This window comes from Phacochoerus africanus, chromosome 5 (assembly GCF_016906955.1).
Source record: "Phacochoerus africanus isolate WHEZ1 chromosome 5, ROS_Pafr_v1, whole genome shotgun sequence".
Classification (NCBI taxonomy): Eukaryota; Metazoa; Chordata; class Mammalia; order Artiodactyla; family Suidae; genus Phacochoerus; species Phacochoerus africanus.
This window is the reverse complement of record NC_062548.1, coordinates 19,964,025-19,982,192: the sequence shown is the minus strand read 5'-3', so window position 1 is coordinate 19,982,192 and position 18,168 is coordinate 19,964,025. Positions and strand designations below refer to the sequence as shown.

The 18,168-nt window shown below is 52.1% G+C and overlaps 1 protein-coding gene across 2 annotated transcripts in view; it reads right to left on the bottom strand.

The window, feature by feature from the left end:
* GSG1L (GSG1 like) overlaps positions 1-17,800 on the bottom strand; it is a 236,121-nt gene extending 218,321 nt beyond the window's left edge. For both annotated transcript variants that reach the window (XM_047780236.1, XM_047780237.1), the window contains exon 1: positions 17,417-17,800. In XM_047780236.1, coding sequence (XP_047636192.1) covers positions 17,417-17,771 — 355 coding nt within the window. In that variant the 5' untranslated portion in view covers positions 17,772-17,800. The remainder of the gene's footprint in view (positions 1-17,416) is intronic.
* Positions 17,801-18,168: the final 368 nt, after the last annotated feature.

Genomic DNA, 18,168 nt, shown 5'->3' with positions numbered 1-18,168 from the left:
TAACAAAGGACCTACTGTATAGCATAGGGAACTATATCCAATATCTTATAAATCATAACAGCAAAGAATATGTATATATGTATGTGTATATATATAACTGAATCACTTCGCTGTACACCAGAAACCTACACAGCATTGTAAATCAACTAAGCTTCAATTTAAAAAAAGAAAGAAAGAAAGAAATTATGAAGCATACTAGCAGGCCCCCTCCAAAAAAAAACAATTTGAGGGGACAGAGCAAGCCTCAGAACCAGATTCAGAAATGGCAGGGATGGGAGTTCCCGTGGTGGCTCAGCTGTAACAAACCCAACTAGTATCCATGAGGACTCGGGTTCGATCCCTGGCCTTGCTCAGTGGGTTAAAGGATCTGGCATTACTATGAGCTGTGGTGCAGGTCACAGACGCAGCTCAGATCTGACACTGTTGTGGCTGTAACATAGGCCGGCAGCTACAGCTCCAATTCGCCTCCTAGCCTGGGAACTTCCATATGCTGCGAGTGCAGCCCTAAAAAGACCAAAAAAAAAAAAAAAAAAAGGCAGGGATGTTGGAACTATCAGAGTAGGAACTGACGATATCTATGATGCCTCAGATAAGGCCCTAACAAAAAAAGACAAAAAATAAAAAGTTCTATTTTGAAGATGAATGGGGGAAAAAATCATACAAGAATTAAAGAAAAAACAAAACAAGCTGCCTACAAAGGAAAAACAATTAGGCTGACTTCAGGTATCTCTTCCTCAAGATAAGATGCCAGAACACAGGGCGTGATGTCTCCAGGATATTGAGGGGAAAGGTTTTAGCCTATGGCTTCTATACCCACCACGGTGTCATACACATCTCAAGGTCACGGAGAGATCATCTTAAATACACAAGAGCTAAGAAGTGGATCGTGTGCAGTGAGGATAAAGTGCAGCCCTCCAGGCAGAAAGCTCTGATCTTGACTTTGCTCCCTCTCCCAAGCCCTCTACCCTCCAGCCCCGTCCATCTTCTCTCCATCCTTCCAGCACCAAGCGCTGTCCCTCTGCAAAGGCTCCGCACTGCTCTTTCCTCTGCCTGCCTGGGGCCCGCTCACTCTCCCCCTTCAAGTCTCATTTAGATGCCCCTCCTCAGAGGGAGCTGGGTTATCTCCTTTATGTACTGATCACACACACACACACACACACACACAGGTGCAGACACCCATATTCCCGGGACTGCACACAACTCAAAGTTCCAGGAGGCCAGGACCCTACTTCTCTGGCCTCGTCTCCATTGCACCCCAGCATCTAGCAAGGGCTCCAGCACACACCTGGTGGCCAGAACGTACACCATCCTATCTCATGTTCCAAGCCAACCAAGAGGAGTTCCCGTGTGGTTCAGTGGGTTAAGACCCTGGCTAGTATCCATGAGGATGCAGGTTTGATAATGCAGGCCACTCTGCAGGCCAAAAGCCAACGCTTACAAGGGGTAAACAGAGCCTGGTCCTGCCAGTTTGCAATGTCCAGGCCAGAGCTCCGCTGCTGCCATGATTGGTGTTCCAGCTCCTCATCATGGCTTTTGGCTCATGGTCTCAAGAAAGAATCTGATTGGACAGCAAGATGCCAGTGGCCATGGCTGGTCTGGTCTGCTCTGTTCTAGGAGTGGGGGTGTCGGATCCTGTGGATAGAGGGGAGCAGAGCTTCAAGCCAGAGGGATGGGTGAGGGCTAGGGCAGCCATCCCAAAAGGAGGTGACCCTGTAAGCCAGGATTCCAGGGTAACTCACCTGAAATGGACTAAAGCGGAAAAAAAAGGAACCTACGCTTGCTCCCGATAGAGAGTCTCATAAGAAGGGTCTGAAGGAGTTCCCAATGTGGCTCAGCAGGTTAAGGGCCCAATGCTGTCTCTGTGAGGATGCAGGGTGAATCCTCGGCATCGCTCAGCAGGTTAAGGATCTGGCATTGCTGCAAGCTGTGGCATGGGTTACAGATGTAGCTCAGATCCAGTGTTGCTGTGGCTGTGGTGTAGGCCTGCAGCTGCAGCTCCAGTTCGACCCCGAGCCTGGGAACTTCCTTATGCCGCCGGTGCAGCCATAAAAAGAAAAAGAAGAAGAAGAAAATACCAAGCAAGATATGAATAAAACGGGAGAGAAGTAAACTAAAGGGACTGGCAATGAGTCCTGGTATTGGTTACTTGTGAGGTTAGGTGCAAGGGACCAAGTTGCAAATATTATTACAAATATGGGTAAAAACCAGAATTCAAGAGCAATGAATTTCTTCATCCGACCAGGGAAGATGCACAATATTTGATAACAGCTCTTCAGAGCTATTGGAGAAATCGAAAACCCAGGGTTAAAAACAGAATTAACAGTAGTGTGTGTATGCTTGTTAAATCATTAGTAAAGAAAAAAGAAGCACAACCTAATCTACACAGCAAAAGATAACAACAAAAAAAGTTTAAAGCAAAAGGGGTCTTCCCATCGTGGCTCAGCGGAAATGAATCTGACTAGCATCCAAGAGGACGCAGGTTCAATCCCTGGCCTCACTCAGTGGGTTCAGGGTCCGGCATGGCCAGGAGCTGTGGTGTAGGTCACAGACACAGCTTGGATCCCGCATTGCTGTGGCTGTGGTGTAAGGCAGCAGCTACAGCTCCAATCGGACCCCTCACCTGGGAACCTCCACATGCCGTGGGTGCGGCCCCAAAAAATAAAAGAAAGAAAGAGGAATAAAGACTGGAAGCATTCACACCGTGCTCTATGCAGTGACTGGCCAAAGCAGGCCTGCTACATAGCCCAGGGAACCCTACCCAACCGTCTGTTATCATCCATATGGGAAAAGAATCGGAAAGAGAATGGATGTGTGTATATGCAGAATTGAATCACTTTGTTGTACAGCAGAAATCATCACAACATTATAAATGACCTATACGTCCATAAAACTTTTTTAAAATGGGGGGCAAAAAAGAATTGGAGCATTCAACAAAAAGAGAGACATGAGATCAAATGTACCGATTACAGACATAAACGTCATTTGGTTAAGGCCCCCAGGTTGCACCAAAAGACAGGATCTACCCCTGCTGTTCTTAGCAGAGACGCACCTAGCAGAAAGACATGAAAAAGGTAAAATAAAACAGCTAGAAAGAGACCCATCAAGAGGACACAAACAAAAGAAAGCCAGGATAGCAATACAAAAATATGAAAAAACAGAATGCAAAGCAAAAAGCATTCACTAGGAGAAAACAGTCACTTTATCTTGACAAAAGATAAAACCCACAATTTCACAATGAAACTATAACTGTCATGAATCTTTTTGTGATGAATAACAAAGAATCAAACTTTACAAAAACAAAACCTATCAAGAACACAGTGAAAATGAAAAAAAAAATTCTATTGAAGAGAAAGACTTGACCTACCTCATCTAACTTTTGATAGATCAAGAAAGCAAAGAGAGGAGTTCCCGTCATGGTGCAGTGGTTAATGAATCCAACTAGGAACCATGAGGTTGGGGGTTCCAGCCCTGGCCTCGCTCAGTAGGTTAAGGATCCAGCGCTGCCATGAGCTGTGGTGTAGGTTGCAGATGCAGTTCAGATCCCTCGTTGCTGTGGCTCTGGTGTATGCCGGTGGCTACAGCTCCGATTAGACCCCTAGCCTGAGAATTTCCATATGCCACAGGAGTGGCCCTAGAAAAGGCAAAAAGAAAAAGAAAAGAAAAGAAAGCAAAGAGAAATAAATAACAATCGTCCTTGAAATTCTATAAAGTTGTTTTACCTTCCATACAGGGAAATTACCTGCTTTTTCAAATAAAACATTTACCAAAAAACAAATGAAGCAGAATTTCACAGGCCATCTCCTCTAACATTCAGTAAAACTAGAAATTAATGGCAAAAAATTTAAACAAATAAGGCACTGTGCCAGGGAATTTTTAATGCTCCAACTAAATTATTCTTGGATTAATGAAAAAACAAAACTGAAATCTCAGAACTGCCAGAAACAAAACTGTAATTTCAGAATTTTTAGAAAACCATTTTCAAAAAGGTACTACATTTTAAAACTCACAAGACACGACCAAAGTGGTGCTCAGAGGCAAACTCGTAGCATTAAATGCATTCTTTTTTTGGTAAACCATGGAAACAAAGTTTTCACCTCACATACTTGAAAACACTAACAGAGCAAACTTCAGAAAAGTAAGCCAAAAGAAGTCAATCATGCATTAGGAAATTTAAACAAACTGAATATATACATACAAGAGTACTGATTCTGAAAAAAAGGGGGAGGGGTAGAAAAGAGAGCAATAAAACAGCCTAGCCAGCAAGACCTGGATCAGAAACAAAGGAGAATTCTGGAACAAAGTACCAGAGCCTCCAGCCTGAGGATGTGACATCTTAGTTCAGATCCCATGTAAAGATTTCAAACTAGTCTGCTCCTTCTGGAAGGTCTATAAAGCAATTTTCACCAAGATCCACATCACCCTCGGCAGATTTCAGCAAGATAAATCAAGAGGAAGAGGAAAAAACACACAGGACTAGAAGCGCAAAGGGAAACTAATCAAAGAGAGACTTTTTCTTTTAATCATAAGAAAATACTTGGCAAATTTTATGCAAATAAGTTCAGATCTCTTCATGAATAAATTATTTTTGGAGAAAACCCAGTTCACGAAAAATTGACTCCGGGAGTAGAAAATAGAAGTGAGGGATCACTGAGGATGAACTTATTCTGCCTAGAATGTTCTCCCCACCCCCAGAACCCTGTGCAGCCACCTCTTCCTGGTCATTCAGGTCTCAGCTCAAATGTCACCCCTTCTAAGAAGTTTCCCTAACACCCTGTCAAGAACTCCACCTTCATACGCTACCTCATGACCTTGCTCCATAGCACTTAGGTCTATATTGATTGAAGAAATCATCGATTTATCTTTTTAACTTATTCATTTTCTCCCTCTCCACTGGAAGGTGACCTTTTTGCAAGCAGGGACTCGATTCGTCAAGTTCACCAAATATTCCTGGTACGGAGGAGAGGACCCTGCACAGAGCAGGCACTCCATGAACATGTCTGAATGAATGAACAAATTAATGAATGAAGACCAAAGAAGACAAGAGACTTCTTCACTGCTTTTACTGCTTCCAGAAAATCTTTGCAAATAACCTCTTATTACAAAGGAGGACAAATCTTTCAAGATGGAAATAACTATTCTGGAAAACATTTCCAGGGTCAGAACAACTTGGCTGGCAGGGAGGGTTCATATACAAGAAGATGACCAGGGGTCTCAGAATCCTGCTCCATCACCACTAGGGGGGGAATGGAGAACAGGTTTGAGAAGCAACCTAAGTGTCCAACAATGGAGGAATGGATAAAGAAGATGTGGAATATTACTCAGTCATAAAAAAGCATGAACTAATGCCATTTGCAACAACATGGTTGGACTTAGAGATGATCATACTAAGTGAAGTAAATCAGACAGAGAAAGACAAATATCCTATGATATCACTTATATATGGGATCTAAAAAACTGATACAAATGAAATTATTTACAAAACAGAAACAGGCTTTCAGACATAGAAAACAAACAAGTTATCAAAGGACAAAGGCAGGGGAGGGAAAAATTAGGAGTTTGGGACTAACAGAGATACATTACTATATATATAATAGATAAACAAGGACCTGCTGTATACTATATTCAGTATCTTGTAATAACCTATAATGGAAAAGAATCTGAAAAAGAAAACAATTGAATCACTTTGGTGTACACCAGAAACTAACAAAACACTGTAAATCAACTATACCTCAATTTTTTTTTTTTTTTGTCTTTTGAGGGCCACACCCACCGCATATGGAAGTTCCCAGGCTAGGGGTCAAATAAGAACTATAGCCACCAGCACAGCCACAGCCACAGCAATGCAGGATCCAAGCCACATCTGTGACCTACACCATAGCTCACAGCAACGCTGGATCCTTAACCCACTGAGCACGGCCAGGGATCGAACTCAAGTCCTCATGGATACTAGTCAGGTTCATTAACCACTGAGCCACCATGGGAACTTGCGACTATACCTCAATAAAAAATATATATACAATAGGCTTGAGGAGTCACAGAGATGTGACTGGCTGATGGAAGCAAGAGCACACAGGGAAGCAGTGAGGGGCCTGTTAGCCTTCACCTCCAAAGGCAGTCCAATTGCTTCCTTGACCCCTGAGTCTCCAGGGTCATTCTGGCCTGACTCTGGTGATGCATGAGCCAGATGAGTGATAAGCCCATTGTCCATAGTCCATGCCCTCCAGAACACCAGATCCATGAAGACAGGGCCCTTGTCTGTTTTGTTCACCAATGATGCCACAGTGGCCTCAATGGCTACTCAGTAAAAGTGAAATGCACACATACATAAACAACAGCTTACTGTCTCTCTTCCTGCTCTAGAATGTAAGCTCCACGAGTTAAAAACCTCATCTGGGAGTTCCCTTTGTGCCTCAGCGGTTAACCATCCCGACTAAGATCCTTGAGGATGCAGGTTCAACCCCTGGCCTCATCCAGTGGGTTGGGGATCTGGTGCAGCCGTGAGTTGTGGTGTAGGTTCCAGATGTGGCTTGGATCCCGCGTTGCTGTGGCTGTGGTGTAGGCTGGCCGCTGCAGCTCTGGTTTGACGCCTGGCCTGGGAACTTCCACATGCCATGCGTGGGGCCTTAAAAAACAAACAACAACAACAAATGCATCTGTATTGTTTCCTGCCATAATCCCTGCACCCAGACAAAAGCTGGCACATAGTAGGTGTTCATGAACATGAATAAAAGAATGAATGAGAACCTGAAGTCTGCCGTCTTCCTACCAGTCTCAGCAAATGTGACTCTGGAAGGCTGGGAAGAGCCTTTTTTTTTTTTTAAATAACCGCTCTTCTGACAAATAGAGCAAAAGTCCTGAAACCAGAGGTCAAGGTCTTATGGATCTTCAAGGGATAATCAAGGACCAGCAACTAGAAGCCAGAGCTGAGGGGACACAGTCCAGGACAGAGCACCAGCTCTGCCAGTGATGGGTGTGGTTTACTGGAGTTCTGTTTCCCCCCCCAGACACCTGAGTGTCTTTGTCCATATATCAGAGTTGAGTAGATAGTGGTTCTCAAATTATGGTGCATATCCCTGGGGCATTTGAGGTAGATCCATCAACTGAAAGACTATCACCGGGGGTGGGGATGGTTAATGAAAAAAAATTAAGTTGAGCGGTGGAAGAGGGTGCGCTCCGGCGCTGGGGCGGGGGGGGGGGGGTGTAATTGCCATTCTAAACAGATCTTGCACAAAAGGAGGCATTTAATGAAAGGGAGGGAGTGGAAATCTGGGAGAAGAGTATCCAGGCTGAGGGAACTGCAAGTGCAAAGGCCCTGAGGCAGGAACATACCTGGGGCATCCGTGCAAAAGCCCAGATGGTGGGGCTGGGGCAGAGGAGGTGAGAAAGAGTATAGAGGGAGATGAAGCAGAGGGACGACAGGGACCCATTCTTCAGGTCTCGAGGGCCCTGGGAGGACCCTGGCTTTACCCAAGTGAGATGGGAGCCATCAAAGGATGTTATCTGATGTTCGGTAGGGTCCCTCAGCAGAAAGACCAGTGAGGGGGTGCTGGAGTCGTCCAGGCAAGAGATGGGGCTGGCTAAGACCAGGGTGACAGAGGAGAGGGAGAGAAATGGTTGGACTCTGGATTTTTTCTTTTCTTTTCTTTTAAGCCAAGAGGATGTGCTGATGGTGTGGGGAGAGGGCGCAAAGGTGGGCGTGGGTGTATGGGGTGGGGGCGTTAAAGACGACTCGGAGGTTTTGCCTGGGCAGCTGGAAAGAGGGTGCTGTCCTTTATGGTTCATTGAAATGGAGCTAAGAGGGGCAGGTGTGGCAGTCATTCCTGCTGCCACCAATCTTCCCAGCCCGGTGGGCTATGACGGTGCAATGTGCTTTGGCCGGTGAAATGCAAGCCCAATGGCATAGCCACTTCTGGGTAGAAATGCATCCCCCTTTTCCTGCTTCTGCAGCCACAGAACCAGAGACAGAGCCTCTTTCACCAGGTCCCAGACAGGGACCACATGGAACAGAGCCCCAGGGGGTTTAAACCCTCCTAGATTTATAGGTGGAGGAGTCACCGTGACCCAGCCTATCTCCGCCGATGAGGGGGTTGGGGGCTTGTTCATCCGAGATGCTGGTCAGACCTCCAAGCAGAGGTATCAACTGAGTAAAGTCACTGAGACATGTCTCCCCTCCCCGCGCCCCCCTCCCCTGCCCGGACTATGTCTGGGGAGGCTCTTCCTCCCTGCATGCCTCTTGCAGGACCACCCAGATTTTTCGAGAGGTGGGGTTCGGCAGAGTGGGGCACCAGGGGACAAAGCCGGCAGCCGAGAGCAGCGCGGGAAGGACAGACGCTAGTTCTTTCAGAGTCGGACCCTCCAATAGAGAAAGCAGGGGGGAGAGGAGCCCAGAGGGAAAGGAGGGGGGTACAAACGGACAAAGACGGAGGGGAAGGCTCCACAAGTGAGTCCTCAAGCCCAGGCGACAAAAGCACAGACCCAGCTGACTTGCGGAGAAGCTGCCTCCCACATACTGAGTTTACATAGGCTGTGAATGACTAATAAAAATACCCTAGTTTTGCTAAGATGTTTTTATTATTCCCATACGTGAGTCATCACTGGTTATTATTATTGAGTTGAGACAGTCTGGAGAGGGGCTAGAGAGCCGTGATGGGCAGAAGCCCCCCCAACACTCCAAAAAAACCGCCAAGCCCTCCCACTCCCACCAGCAAGGGAGGGCTGGAGAGCGGGGGGCGGGGCGGGGCAGGGGCGGGGACGGGGGCGGGGCCTGGCTGCCTTGCCTTCCCCACCTGCCGAGCCCACCTCTGAGCCCCCTCCTCCTGGCCTGGCCTCAGCCCCCCTGGAAAAGAGCAGCAAGAAGAGGCCATATGTGCTCTTCCCGCCTCCCCGAAGGCTATTTCAGGCTCCCCTCATTTGCCTCCCCTCCCAGCTTCTCAGGCCTGCTCTGCCTTGTGTGTGTGTGTGTGTGTGTGTGTGTGTGTGTGTGTGTGTGTGTGGTGTGTGGTGTGTGTCCCCTCCTGGTTCTTTGTTTCTCTCCACCAGTGTGTGTGTCCCTGTGTCTGACTCTCCATGTCCCTCTCTGCCTCTGTCTCTCTCCACCCCTTCCCTCTCCCACCCCTGACTTTTGTGTGTCTCCCTTTCTGACTTTTTTAAAATTTTATTTAAATTTTTTTTAGGGCCACACCTGCGGTATATGGAAACTTCAAGGCTAGGGGTCAAATCCAAGCTGCAGCTACCAGCCTACACCACAGCCACAGCAACGCCAGATCCTTAACCCACTGAATGGGGCCAGGGATTGAACCCACATCCTCATGGATACCATGTGTGGTTCTTAACCTGCTGAGCCACAACGGGAACTCCCTCTCTCTGACTTTCGTCACCTCCCTTCCTGGCTCCTCTGTCTAATCTCAGCCTTTCCCTGGGATGCTGGGATGCTGGGACACTCCCCACAGCCACTGCCCCTGCCCCAATCTCTAATTTTGACTCAGGAAGTAGACACGCCCCTGCTGGTGTCCACCAGCAGGAAGGGGGCAGCCTCCGGGAGGGGACCCTGCAGCTGAGTTGTCCGAAAGTGACAAGAAGGTGGCCTCAGGTTGGACATTTGGGGGCCAGGCCACCTCTCAGAATTCGCTGACCTCACTGCCCAGTTGGGATCCAATGATTCAGTACTGCCATATTCCGTTTTAGACAGCGATTCTGGCCTCCCCGTTAGAGTGGATTTTAGCACAAAACGGAGCCTAAGACCTCGGGACTATTACCCCACTAGTCAGATGCGGAAACTGAGAACCACGTTTCCCCTGACAACTCAGAAGAGGAAAAACTCCTGCTGCTCTGTCCTAAACCCCTGTCTCCATCCATGTCCCCAGCCAGACCCCATCTTCCTCAAGCTCCTGAGAGCCCGCCCAGGCCTCCACTCTTCGGGCCACCCCTCACCGCTGACCAGGACCTGAGGAGTCCTGGAGCCCCAGACTCCACCTTCTGGAACAGGCCTGGGGGGGCCGTGGGGTGATCCTCACCTGCCAGGAGGCCAGGAGGACCTCTGCCTGTCACCTCCCCCTATACACATGCACACGCACGCGCGCGCACACACACACACACACACACACACACACACACACACTGACCCTTCTACTGCAGCAGAGTCTTGGCCCAGTCCAGGCCCAGCAAGGAGGCTGGTATGGCTGGGAGAGAGTGATGGGGTGGGGAGATAGTCAGAGGCAACAGGGACAAATTTCAAAGGGCCCACGGGCTTTGGAGGATGTCTGGCTGCATAGGAAGGCCCTGCGCAGAGGAGGGAAGTGATCTGACTCGGATTTAACAGGATTCCTCTGGTTGCTGGATGGAGAGCAGATGGTGGGGGCTGAGGGCAGGAGCAAGGAGCCCTAGTCCAGAGAAGAGGTACCAGGAGCCCGGCCAAAGCTGGTAGGACATGGTCGGGCTGGGGCTGGATTCTTTTTTTTTTTTTTTTTTTTGCATTTTAGGGATGTTCCCAGGCTAGAGGTCGAATAGGAGCTGCAGCTGCCTGTCTACGTCGCAGCCACAGCAATGCAGGATCCGAGCCACGTTTGCAACCTACACCCAGTTCACAGCAACGCTGGATCCTTAACCCACTGAGCAAGGCCAGGGATCAAACCTACGTCCTCATGGATGCTAGTTGAGTTCGTTACCACTAAGCCTCAACAGGAACTCCTGGGGCTGGATTCTGAATGAAAAGCTGGCAGGATTCGCCAGTGGAGGAGATGGGGGATGTGGGGACCCCAAGGATGCCTGAGCCCCTGGAAGGTGGCAAGTCATCTCAACGGCGAGGAGCTGGATGGGTGGGGGTGGACGGTAGACCCCCAGAAGGGACAACTGCCACTCCTATAGGACCCTGGGCCCAGCGCACATGCATCTGCCACGTTTTTGAGAAAGGCCATGAATCCAGATATTTCTGTGAAGTGTCTCAATTTTCAAATATTGTCAACTTTTTCAAAGATGCTGAAAACACTGAAGGGCCAAACAAAAAAGACAGTTCGAGTCTGACCCACAGACGGTGGGTCTGTAGCTTCTGACGCAAGGTCAGATCACCACCAGCTCGCTGTGTAGCAGCCAAGCACCCACATTATCTGCTTTAACTCCAAGGATTTGTCTTGAGGCAGATAAAATCATCCTCTAGTCCCAGCCAAGGACATGGAGGCCCAGAGAGGGCAAGCCCCTACCAGAGGCCACACAGCAGGTGAGTAGTGGCATGGGGGCTGGAGCCTGGACTGTCTGACCAAAAGGCCTATAACCATGGGCTGTTCTGCTGCTTCCATCATCCAGACAAAAAACATAATCAATCCTTCATTTTATGTTATTTATTTTTTTTCTTTTTACAGCTGCACCCATGGCACATGAACGTTCCCAGGCTAGGGGTCAAATCAGAACTACAGCTGCCAGCCTATATCACAGCCATGGCAACACCAGATCCAAGCTGCATCTATGACCTACACTGCAGCTTAAAGCAACATCAGGTCCTTCACCCACTGATCGAGGCCAGGGATTGAACCCGCATCCTCACGGACACTGTCAGGTTCTTAACCCACTGAGCCACAATGGGAACTCCTTAAATCCTCATTTGATATATAAGGAAAAGGCCAAAGAGAAAGGGAGTGTGACTTATCCAAAGTCATTCAGTAAGTTGGCCCTGGAAGCTAGACCTGAAGCGGGGGCTCATGCCTCCCAGTACAGCACTCTCTGCAGTGAGGCCTGTTGGAGGAACCCAGCGAGCCTGCGTGAACTGAGCTGGGGGGAACAGGGTGCAGCACAGACCGGCAGGCAAGAGCCAAGCCCTGGAGCCTTCTGCGTATTGCAGCATGACCACTTGAAAGCTGTGTGACCTTGAATAAGTCACTTCACCTCTCTGGGCCTCAGTTTCCTCATCCGGAAAATGGGTGTAACCACAGCTCCTACCTCATGGGTTAGTTATGGGAATGAAAGGAAATAATACTTGTCAGGGTTCAAGCCACACCCTTCAAAGTCCAAGTCCTCACCCAGTGCTTGTTCCTGGCCCATCTGATGTTACACCATCATATTCCCAAGCACCAGAAGCCTCCTGGCCGGGGACATCACACGTGTCCTCACAGTTGTGAAAATGTAGCAGCAGAATGTAAGGGGCAGATAGAAGAGCTGGAGTTTTCTGCAGAAATGAAGAAGGATGACAGGCATGGGAGCAGTAGGGGGCTTTCTCCTCCTAAGGGGTAACAGCCTGCTCCACACTCACTCATGTAGGGAGCGGGTGGGAGTTCCCATCCTGGCTCAGTGGAAATAAATCTGACTAGTATCCATGAGGATGCAGGTTCAATCCCTGGCCTCGCTCAGTGGGTTAAGGATCTGATATTGCCGTGGCTATGGTGTAGACGATTAGACCTCTAGCCTGGGAACCTCCGTATGCATCGGGTGCGGCCCTAAAAAAAAAAAAAAAAAAAAGACTCGTGTGTGTGTGTGTGTGTGTGTGTGTGTGTGTGTGTAAGGAGGCGTGGGTGCAGCAGAAGCAAAAAAGACGAAAGACCAAAAAAAAGGAACAACAGGCCTAACAACCAACATCCATCCCAAATGTTGGCTGAACACCTACTATGTGCCAACATCCTGAGCACTGAGGAGCCAGCCGGGAGCAACACAGATAAACTCAACCCCCACCTTCACAGAGCTGGCGGACCACACACAAAACAAACGAGTGACACCAAGGGAAAGTCAATGGTGGCACGTGCTAGAAGGAAAGGCAAGCCGGAAGTGTGTGGGGAGATCAATGTTGAAGTGGGTGCTGGGAGAGAGCTGACTTAAAGACAGGTCCAGGAAAAGTCTCTTTTTTTTTTTTTTTGTCTTTTTCTAGGGCTGCACCTGTGGCATATGGAGGTTCCCAGGCTAGGGGTCCAATCGGAATGACAGCTGCCAGCCTCACCACAGCTCACAGCAACGCTGGATGCTTAACTCACTGAGCGAGGCCAGGAATTGAACCTGCAACCTCAGGCTTCCTAATTGGATTTCTTAACCACTGAGCCACTACGGGAAGTCGTTTTTTTGTTTGTTTGTTTGTTTGTTTTTTTGGCTGCCCCAAGGCATATGGAGTTCCCAGACCAGGGATCAGATCTGAGCTGCAGTCAGACGCCACCCATCCCACTGTGCCACAGCGGGAACGCCCAGAAACAGTCTTGCGGTGATCCAGGGGGAAGAGCATCCCAGGCAGAGGGAAGGACCAGTGCAAAGGCCCTGAGGCCAAGGGTGCCTAGCGTCAGGAGCCAGCGTGACAGAAGTCAGTGACCAGGCCGGAGAAAGAGAGGATGCCAGAGAGGCCATATAGCACAAGGTGGCTTTCACTCTAAGGGAAAGGGGGGTGGGGACTGTGCCAAGAAGGGACAGGATCTGACTACGACTCAGATGCAAGTTAGAGAAGGGATGGCAGGGGTGGGGGCTGCACAAGTCCAAAAGGGAGATGGGGGTGGCTCAGACCAGCCAGCAGCACGGAGGGGACCAGGCACACACCCAGCAGGTGCCCGGCTCTTTCCATGTCCTGTTTCACGGAACCCTTGCACCTTGAGCAGGTGCTTAGCTGCTCTGAGCCCCATAACCCGATTCCAGAGGGCAGCACACTGAGGCTTTTGCCCAGACCACACTGCTAAAAAGAGGCGAGCGATGTGGATCCTTCACAAGAGACAGTGGGCCCTGTCCCACCCATTATAGGAGAGAATGGGTCTAGCATCAGGACACCAAGCACCCAGCTGCCTCTTCCCTTCTCTCTGGCCACCCCGATCCCCCCACCCTCGCAAGCCCTCCTGGACCCGGCTACCCCCTCCCTCCTCCAGCGTCGTCCTGAGGCTCAAACGCCCACTCTCTGAGATGAAGGCCATCATCACCTGTGCTCCCAGGTAACCCAGCCTGCCACCACCTCTCGCCCACCTCCAGACTTCCACTCAAGACTCCACCACGTCTTTTCTAGCTGCCCCTCCCGCCCCAAGGCCTGCGTCTGCACCCAGGCCCACCCTTCCACAGCATCTAATCCAGAAGAGAAATCCAATCTGCGTGAAGGGCTTGGGGTAATTGCGTGTCAAGGCCACGCTTCCCCTTCTGTTTGTTGAAGGAGGTGGACGCGCCCGTCTCGGAGGAAGGAGAAAAGCTTTCTTTGTGCCGGGTCTGGGGAAATTGTGTCTGCTTAGGACAGGCTGGAGTTTTCTTTCTGAACGCTGTAGATGTCTAGTGTGGGAAAAAGGGCTTATTAGATTTCCCGGTGGCTGCCCAGAGTGGGGTGAGTGGTTTTTTTGTTTTTGTTTTTGTTTTTTTCCTTTGGAGCCCAGAAAGAAATTACCGATCGGGCCTTTGAGAGGAAGGAATATTTAGCAGCTGCTTCTCACAGAGAGGTGAGGATTTTGTGGTTGGTATTTTCATGGGAGAGAACATAAAATGCAGAGAAAGGAAGAAAGCCGCCTTCGCTGGAGTTTCCTGGGCGAGAAGAAAGGAAGTTGGTCCTCCATGGGGGGGGGCAGGATTTTGTTGGGGGGCAGGGAAGGGGTGGGGGCGTGGGAGGCAGGCAGGATTTTGTTGGGGGGATGTGTTGGGGTGTTTTTCTTCCTCTTCAAGGGGAAAATAAATTTTAAAATGGTCGCAGAACCCAGAAGAAGGGTTGTCATAGCAACAAAAGTTTGAGGCCAGGTACCTCCTGACACCCTTTCAGTACCGCGACGGTGGAGGGGCAGGATTTGGGCACCATAGGAGCGGCCCAGGAAAGCCTCCAAAGCTGGCTCAGATTTCCCCAATTTCTCAGCAGCACTGACAGGCTGATAACTATTTTCCAAGCTCCCGGGGAGGAAAATTGTGATCTGCTGGGAGGGGCGATCTCTAGCCCACGGTGATCAAGAGAAAACTGTGGGTTTGTTTTATTGACCCAACAAACTAACTAGCCACATGTCTATGCGCAAAGGACTGGGGCTGAGGGGCTTAGGCTGAGCACCACCCCCCCATAAACCTCCTCGCTCTCCAACCCCCACCTGTACCATTCTCTTTCCTCATCACTTCCCTTTGATTCCTTTCTGCCCCCAAGAAAACAATTCAGGCCCCCTCATCGGCTGCGAGCCCAGATGAAAACCTCTCTGGGCTTCAAATTCCTCATCTGAAAAATGGGCACCAGAGACGTGCCCGCTGCAACGGGGTTGGCAAGGATTCAGCAAGCTCCGGCGCGTGAGACTTTCTAACAACGCCTGGTACACATTAAAGGCTCAATAAACGTGAGCTAACATGGTTCTTAAATGTTTCCAATTCATAGTTTTTTTTAACGCGCAGGTTCAAACATCCTGTGTCAAGTCCTGGATGAGCTACAGGGAAACAACGGCACAAGCTGGAGGCATGACCTTCAGGAAGAGGCCGGGAGAGACTTCCAACAGTTGAGAGGCTCAGCTGGCCGGGGAGGGCCAGGGTGCTCCATGGAGCAGAGAGAGGACACGTCTGCTGCCAGAGATGCAGTCTTGGAAGGAGCAGGTGTCTTTACATGAAGGAGAAACTTGGTGCGAGGTGGGGGTGATATGTGGGGACCTCTACCCCCAAAGGATGCAGGTATTTCCCAGGACAAGGCATTCCGAGGCCTCTGTGGGAGAGGAGTGGGCTGAGTGGAAAGCAGGGAATTTTAAGCCAAGATGTCTTTAAGGTTTATTATTATTATTATATCCCAGGATCAAAGTTCAAGTCCCGAGGGCACCACCAGATGTGAATCCAATGCGGTGAAACTGGTCAGGGTAGGACCCTATTCGGAGTATCTGTGGCGAGCAGCCAGCATCAAGCAGGTGGTCCCGGAAAAGTTCAGTGGGGCACCTCCAGAGGCAAGACAGAGCAGGCAGTGCCCCAGGAAACATCTGATGCGTGGTCCCAAGGTCTCACCCAACATGCACCCTGCAAATAGGTACTGAAGACCTTATATGCACGAGGCACTACCCAGAGGCTGGGGGTGGCCCCAAACAAGATGACTGGGGCCCTGCCCTCATAGAGTGGCAGACTATGGGGACAGGGGACAAGAAGATGGTGACCAAAGGCATGCCCCCAGAAAATTTCAGGTTGTGCCAAGTGTGCTGAGGGGGACAAAGGAGGGGCTGATGCGATACAAAGATGGGAAGACCCTGCCTCTAGAGGTGGGTAGGGAGGTCTCCTCTCCAGGGGGTCCAGCCTGGGAAGGTGGGTCCCGAAGTCCCCTTGGAGGAGCCAGACAGGGAAGAAGTGGGAAGGACATTCCAGGCAGAGGCAGAGCCTCCCTGGGTTTATTTCACACCTTCTCTCTGTCCTTTAAATCAGTTAGGCCAAAGGCTTGTTGGCAGCAAACTAGCAGCTGCTGCCACTCTGGTCTGCATGTAAGGATACACAGCCCATGTTGACTTCCAACCGCTAGGAACCAGCAGAAGAGTTTTAACCTTGGGGAAAGAGGTCAATTCACTCAAGAGGGTCCCCACACCTGGACTTGGAGCAACATGGTCTGGGAGGTACCAGGGGTCTGGACCAGCACCCCCAGCATCTGGCACAACCCCTGTCAGGCAGCTCTCCCCTGAGCCCTGCCCTAGCTTCACTGCCTGCCTCAGCGACGCTCACTCTGGCCCTGGCTGCCTCCCGGCGGGTCCAGGAAGGGGTGCGAGGCCAAGGGAACTGTATGATCTGTCTTCTGAAAAGTCCCCCCCCCCCCCCCCGCCCAATTCTGATCGGAGCCTGGCTGAGCCGTCCCGCTTTCCCGCCTGCCTCCTCTCCTTCCCGCCGCATCCTCTCCCCCGCGGGGACCAGGACGCGAAGGGTTCCCCGGCGGGAACCCACGGGACTGTCCCCACTCCTCGCTCCCGTGCCGCCCGAGCCCGGCCTGGGAGCGGTTTAGTGCATCCCGGAGATGGGGGTGGAAGAATGACCCCCTCGGCGCCTGGCTCTGGGAATCTTCGGCGGGAGGGGAAGCTGATACCACAGTCCTCCACCACCACCCCCAGGCGGGACGGGATGGATGGGCGCCTCCAGGGCCCCCTGCGAAAGGAAGAGGAAGAAGGGGCGAGCATAGAGCATAGAGTTCGGGCGCGGAAAGGAAGGCGCGCCCCTCCGGCCGGCGGCCGGGGCGGGAGCCGAGAGACGCGCCTCCCCGAGGCGCGGCGACGTCCCCAAAGGCGCCCGGTGCTCGGAAGGGGCCGGAGCTCTGCCCGGACCCAGAAAGGGCCGAGCGTCCCGAACGCCCCGCATCGTACCCCGCACCCCCGCCCCGGACGTGCCCACCGCACTCCGCGCCCCGGAACCTTCGGCCGAGCCCGCGGCGCGCGGGGCACGGCGTCCTGGCGGCGCCTCAGGCCCCCCAGCCTGGGCGCGCGGAGGGAGCGCAGGTTTGGGGCTCCGGCGCCGCGGCCGCGCGTTCCGGGGGAGCCGGGAGCCGAGCCCGCCAGCACCGCCGCTCACTCACCAAGCCCGCCGAGCTCCTCCTCACACGAGTACCAAATGCCGGTGTGGAAATTCCTGAAGAGGAAGCGGTCGTCGCCCGTCTCCCAGCTGTAGAGCGCGCCGCCGGGGGGGCCGTTCCCCGCGGCGGCGGCGGCGGCGACGGCGGCAGCAGCGGCGGGGGCGGCGGTGCCGTTGGCCGTGGCGTTGGCGCCCGAGTTGGGGCAGTTGGCGCGCCCGCCCTGGCCGCAGCCCGGCTTGGGCACCCGCTGCGTGCCCTGGCACCAGTGCGTGGTGAGGAAGGCGGTGGTGGCGAAGAGCAGAGCCAGCAGGTTCAGGGCCACGGCCAGGAGCGCTCGGCCGCGGCGGCTCGTCTTCATGCCGCCCGCGCCGCCGGGGAGCTCCGCGCGCGAAGTTGGCAGCCGGCGCCCCGCGTCAGCGGCCGCTGCCCGCCGCGCCCCGGGGCTCGGGCGCCTTCAATGGGCGGCGGCGGACGCGGCGCGAGCCCATGACCACCAGCACCCCTGGGGGTGGGGGCGCGGCGCGCAAGAGGAGTGGGGGGCGGGCAGAGGCGGCGGAGCGGCTCCGGCGCGCCCGGAGCCCGGAGCGCGAGTGCACCTCGGAGAGGAGCCGCTGGCGCCTGGCAGCGGCCACGGCGCAGGGACGCGCGCCCCTCCGTGGGGAGACACCTGCAGGCGGCCGGCGACACTGTTCTGGCTCCCGCCCTCGCGGGGAGAGGGGGCGCCCCACGCCAGGCGCGGGCGGCGGCCGGGGAGA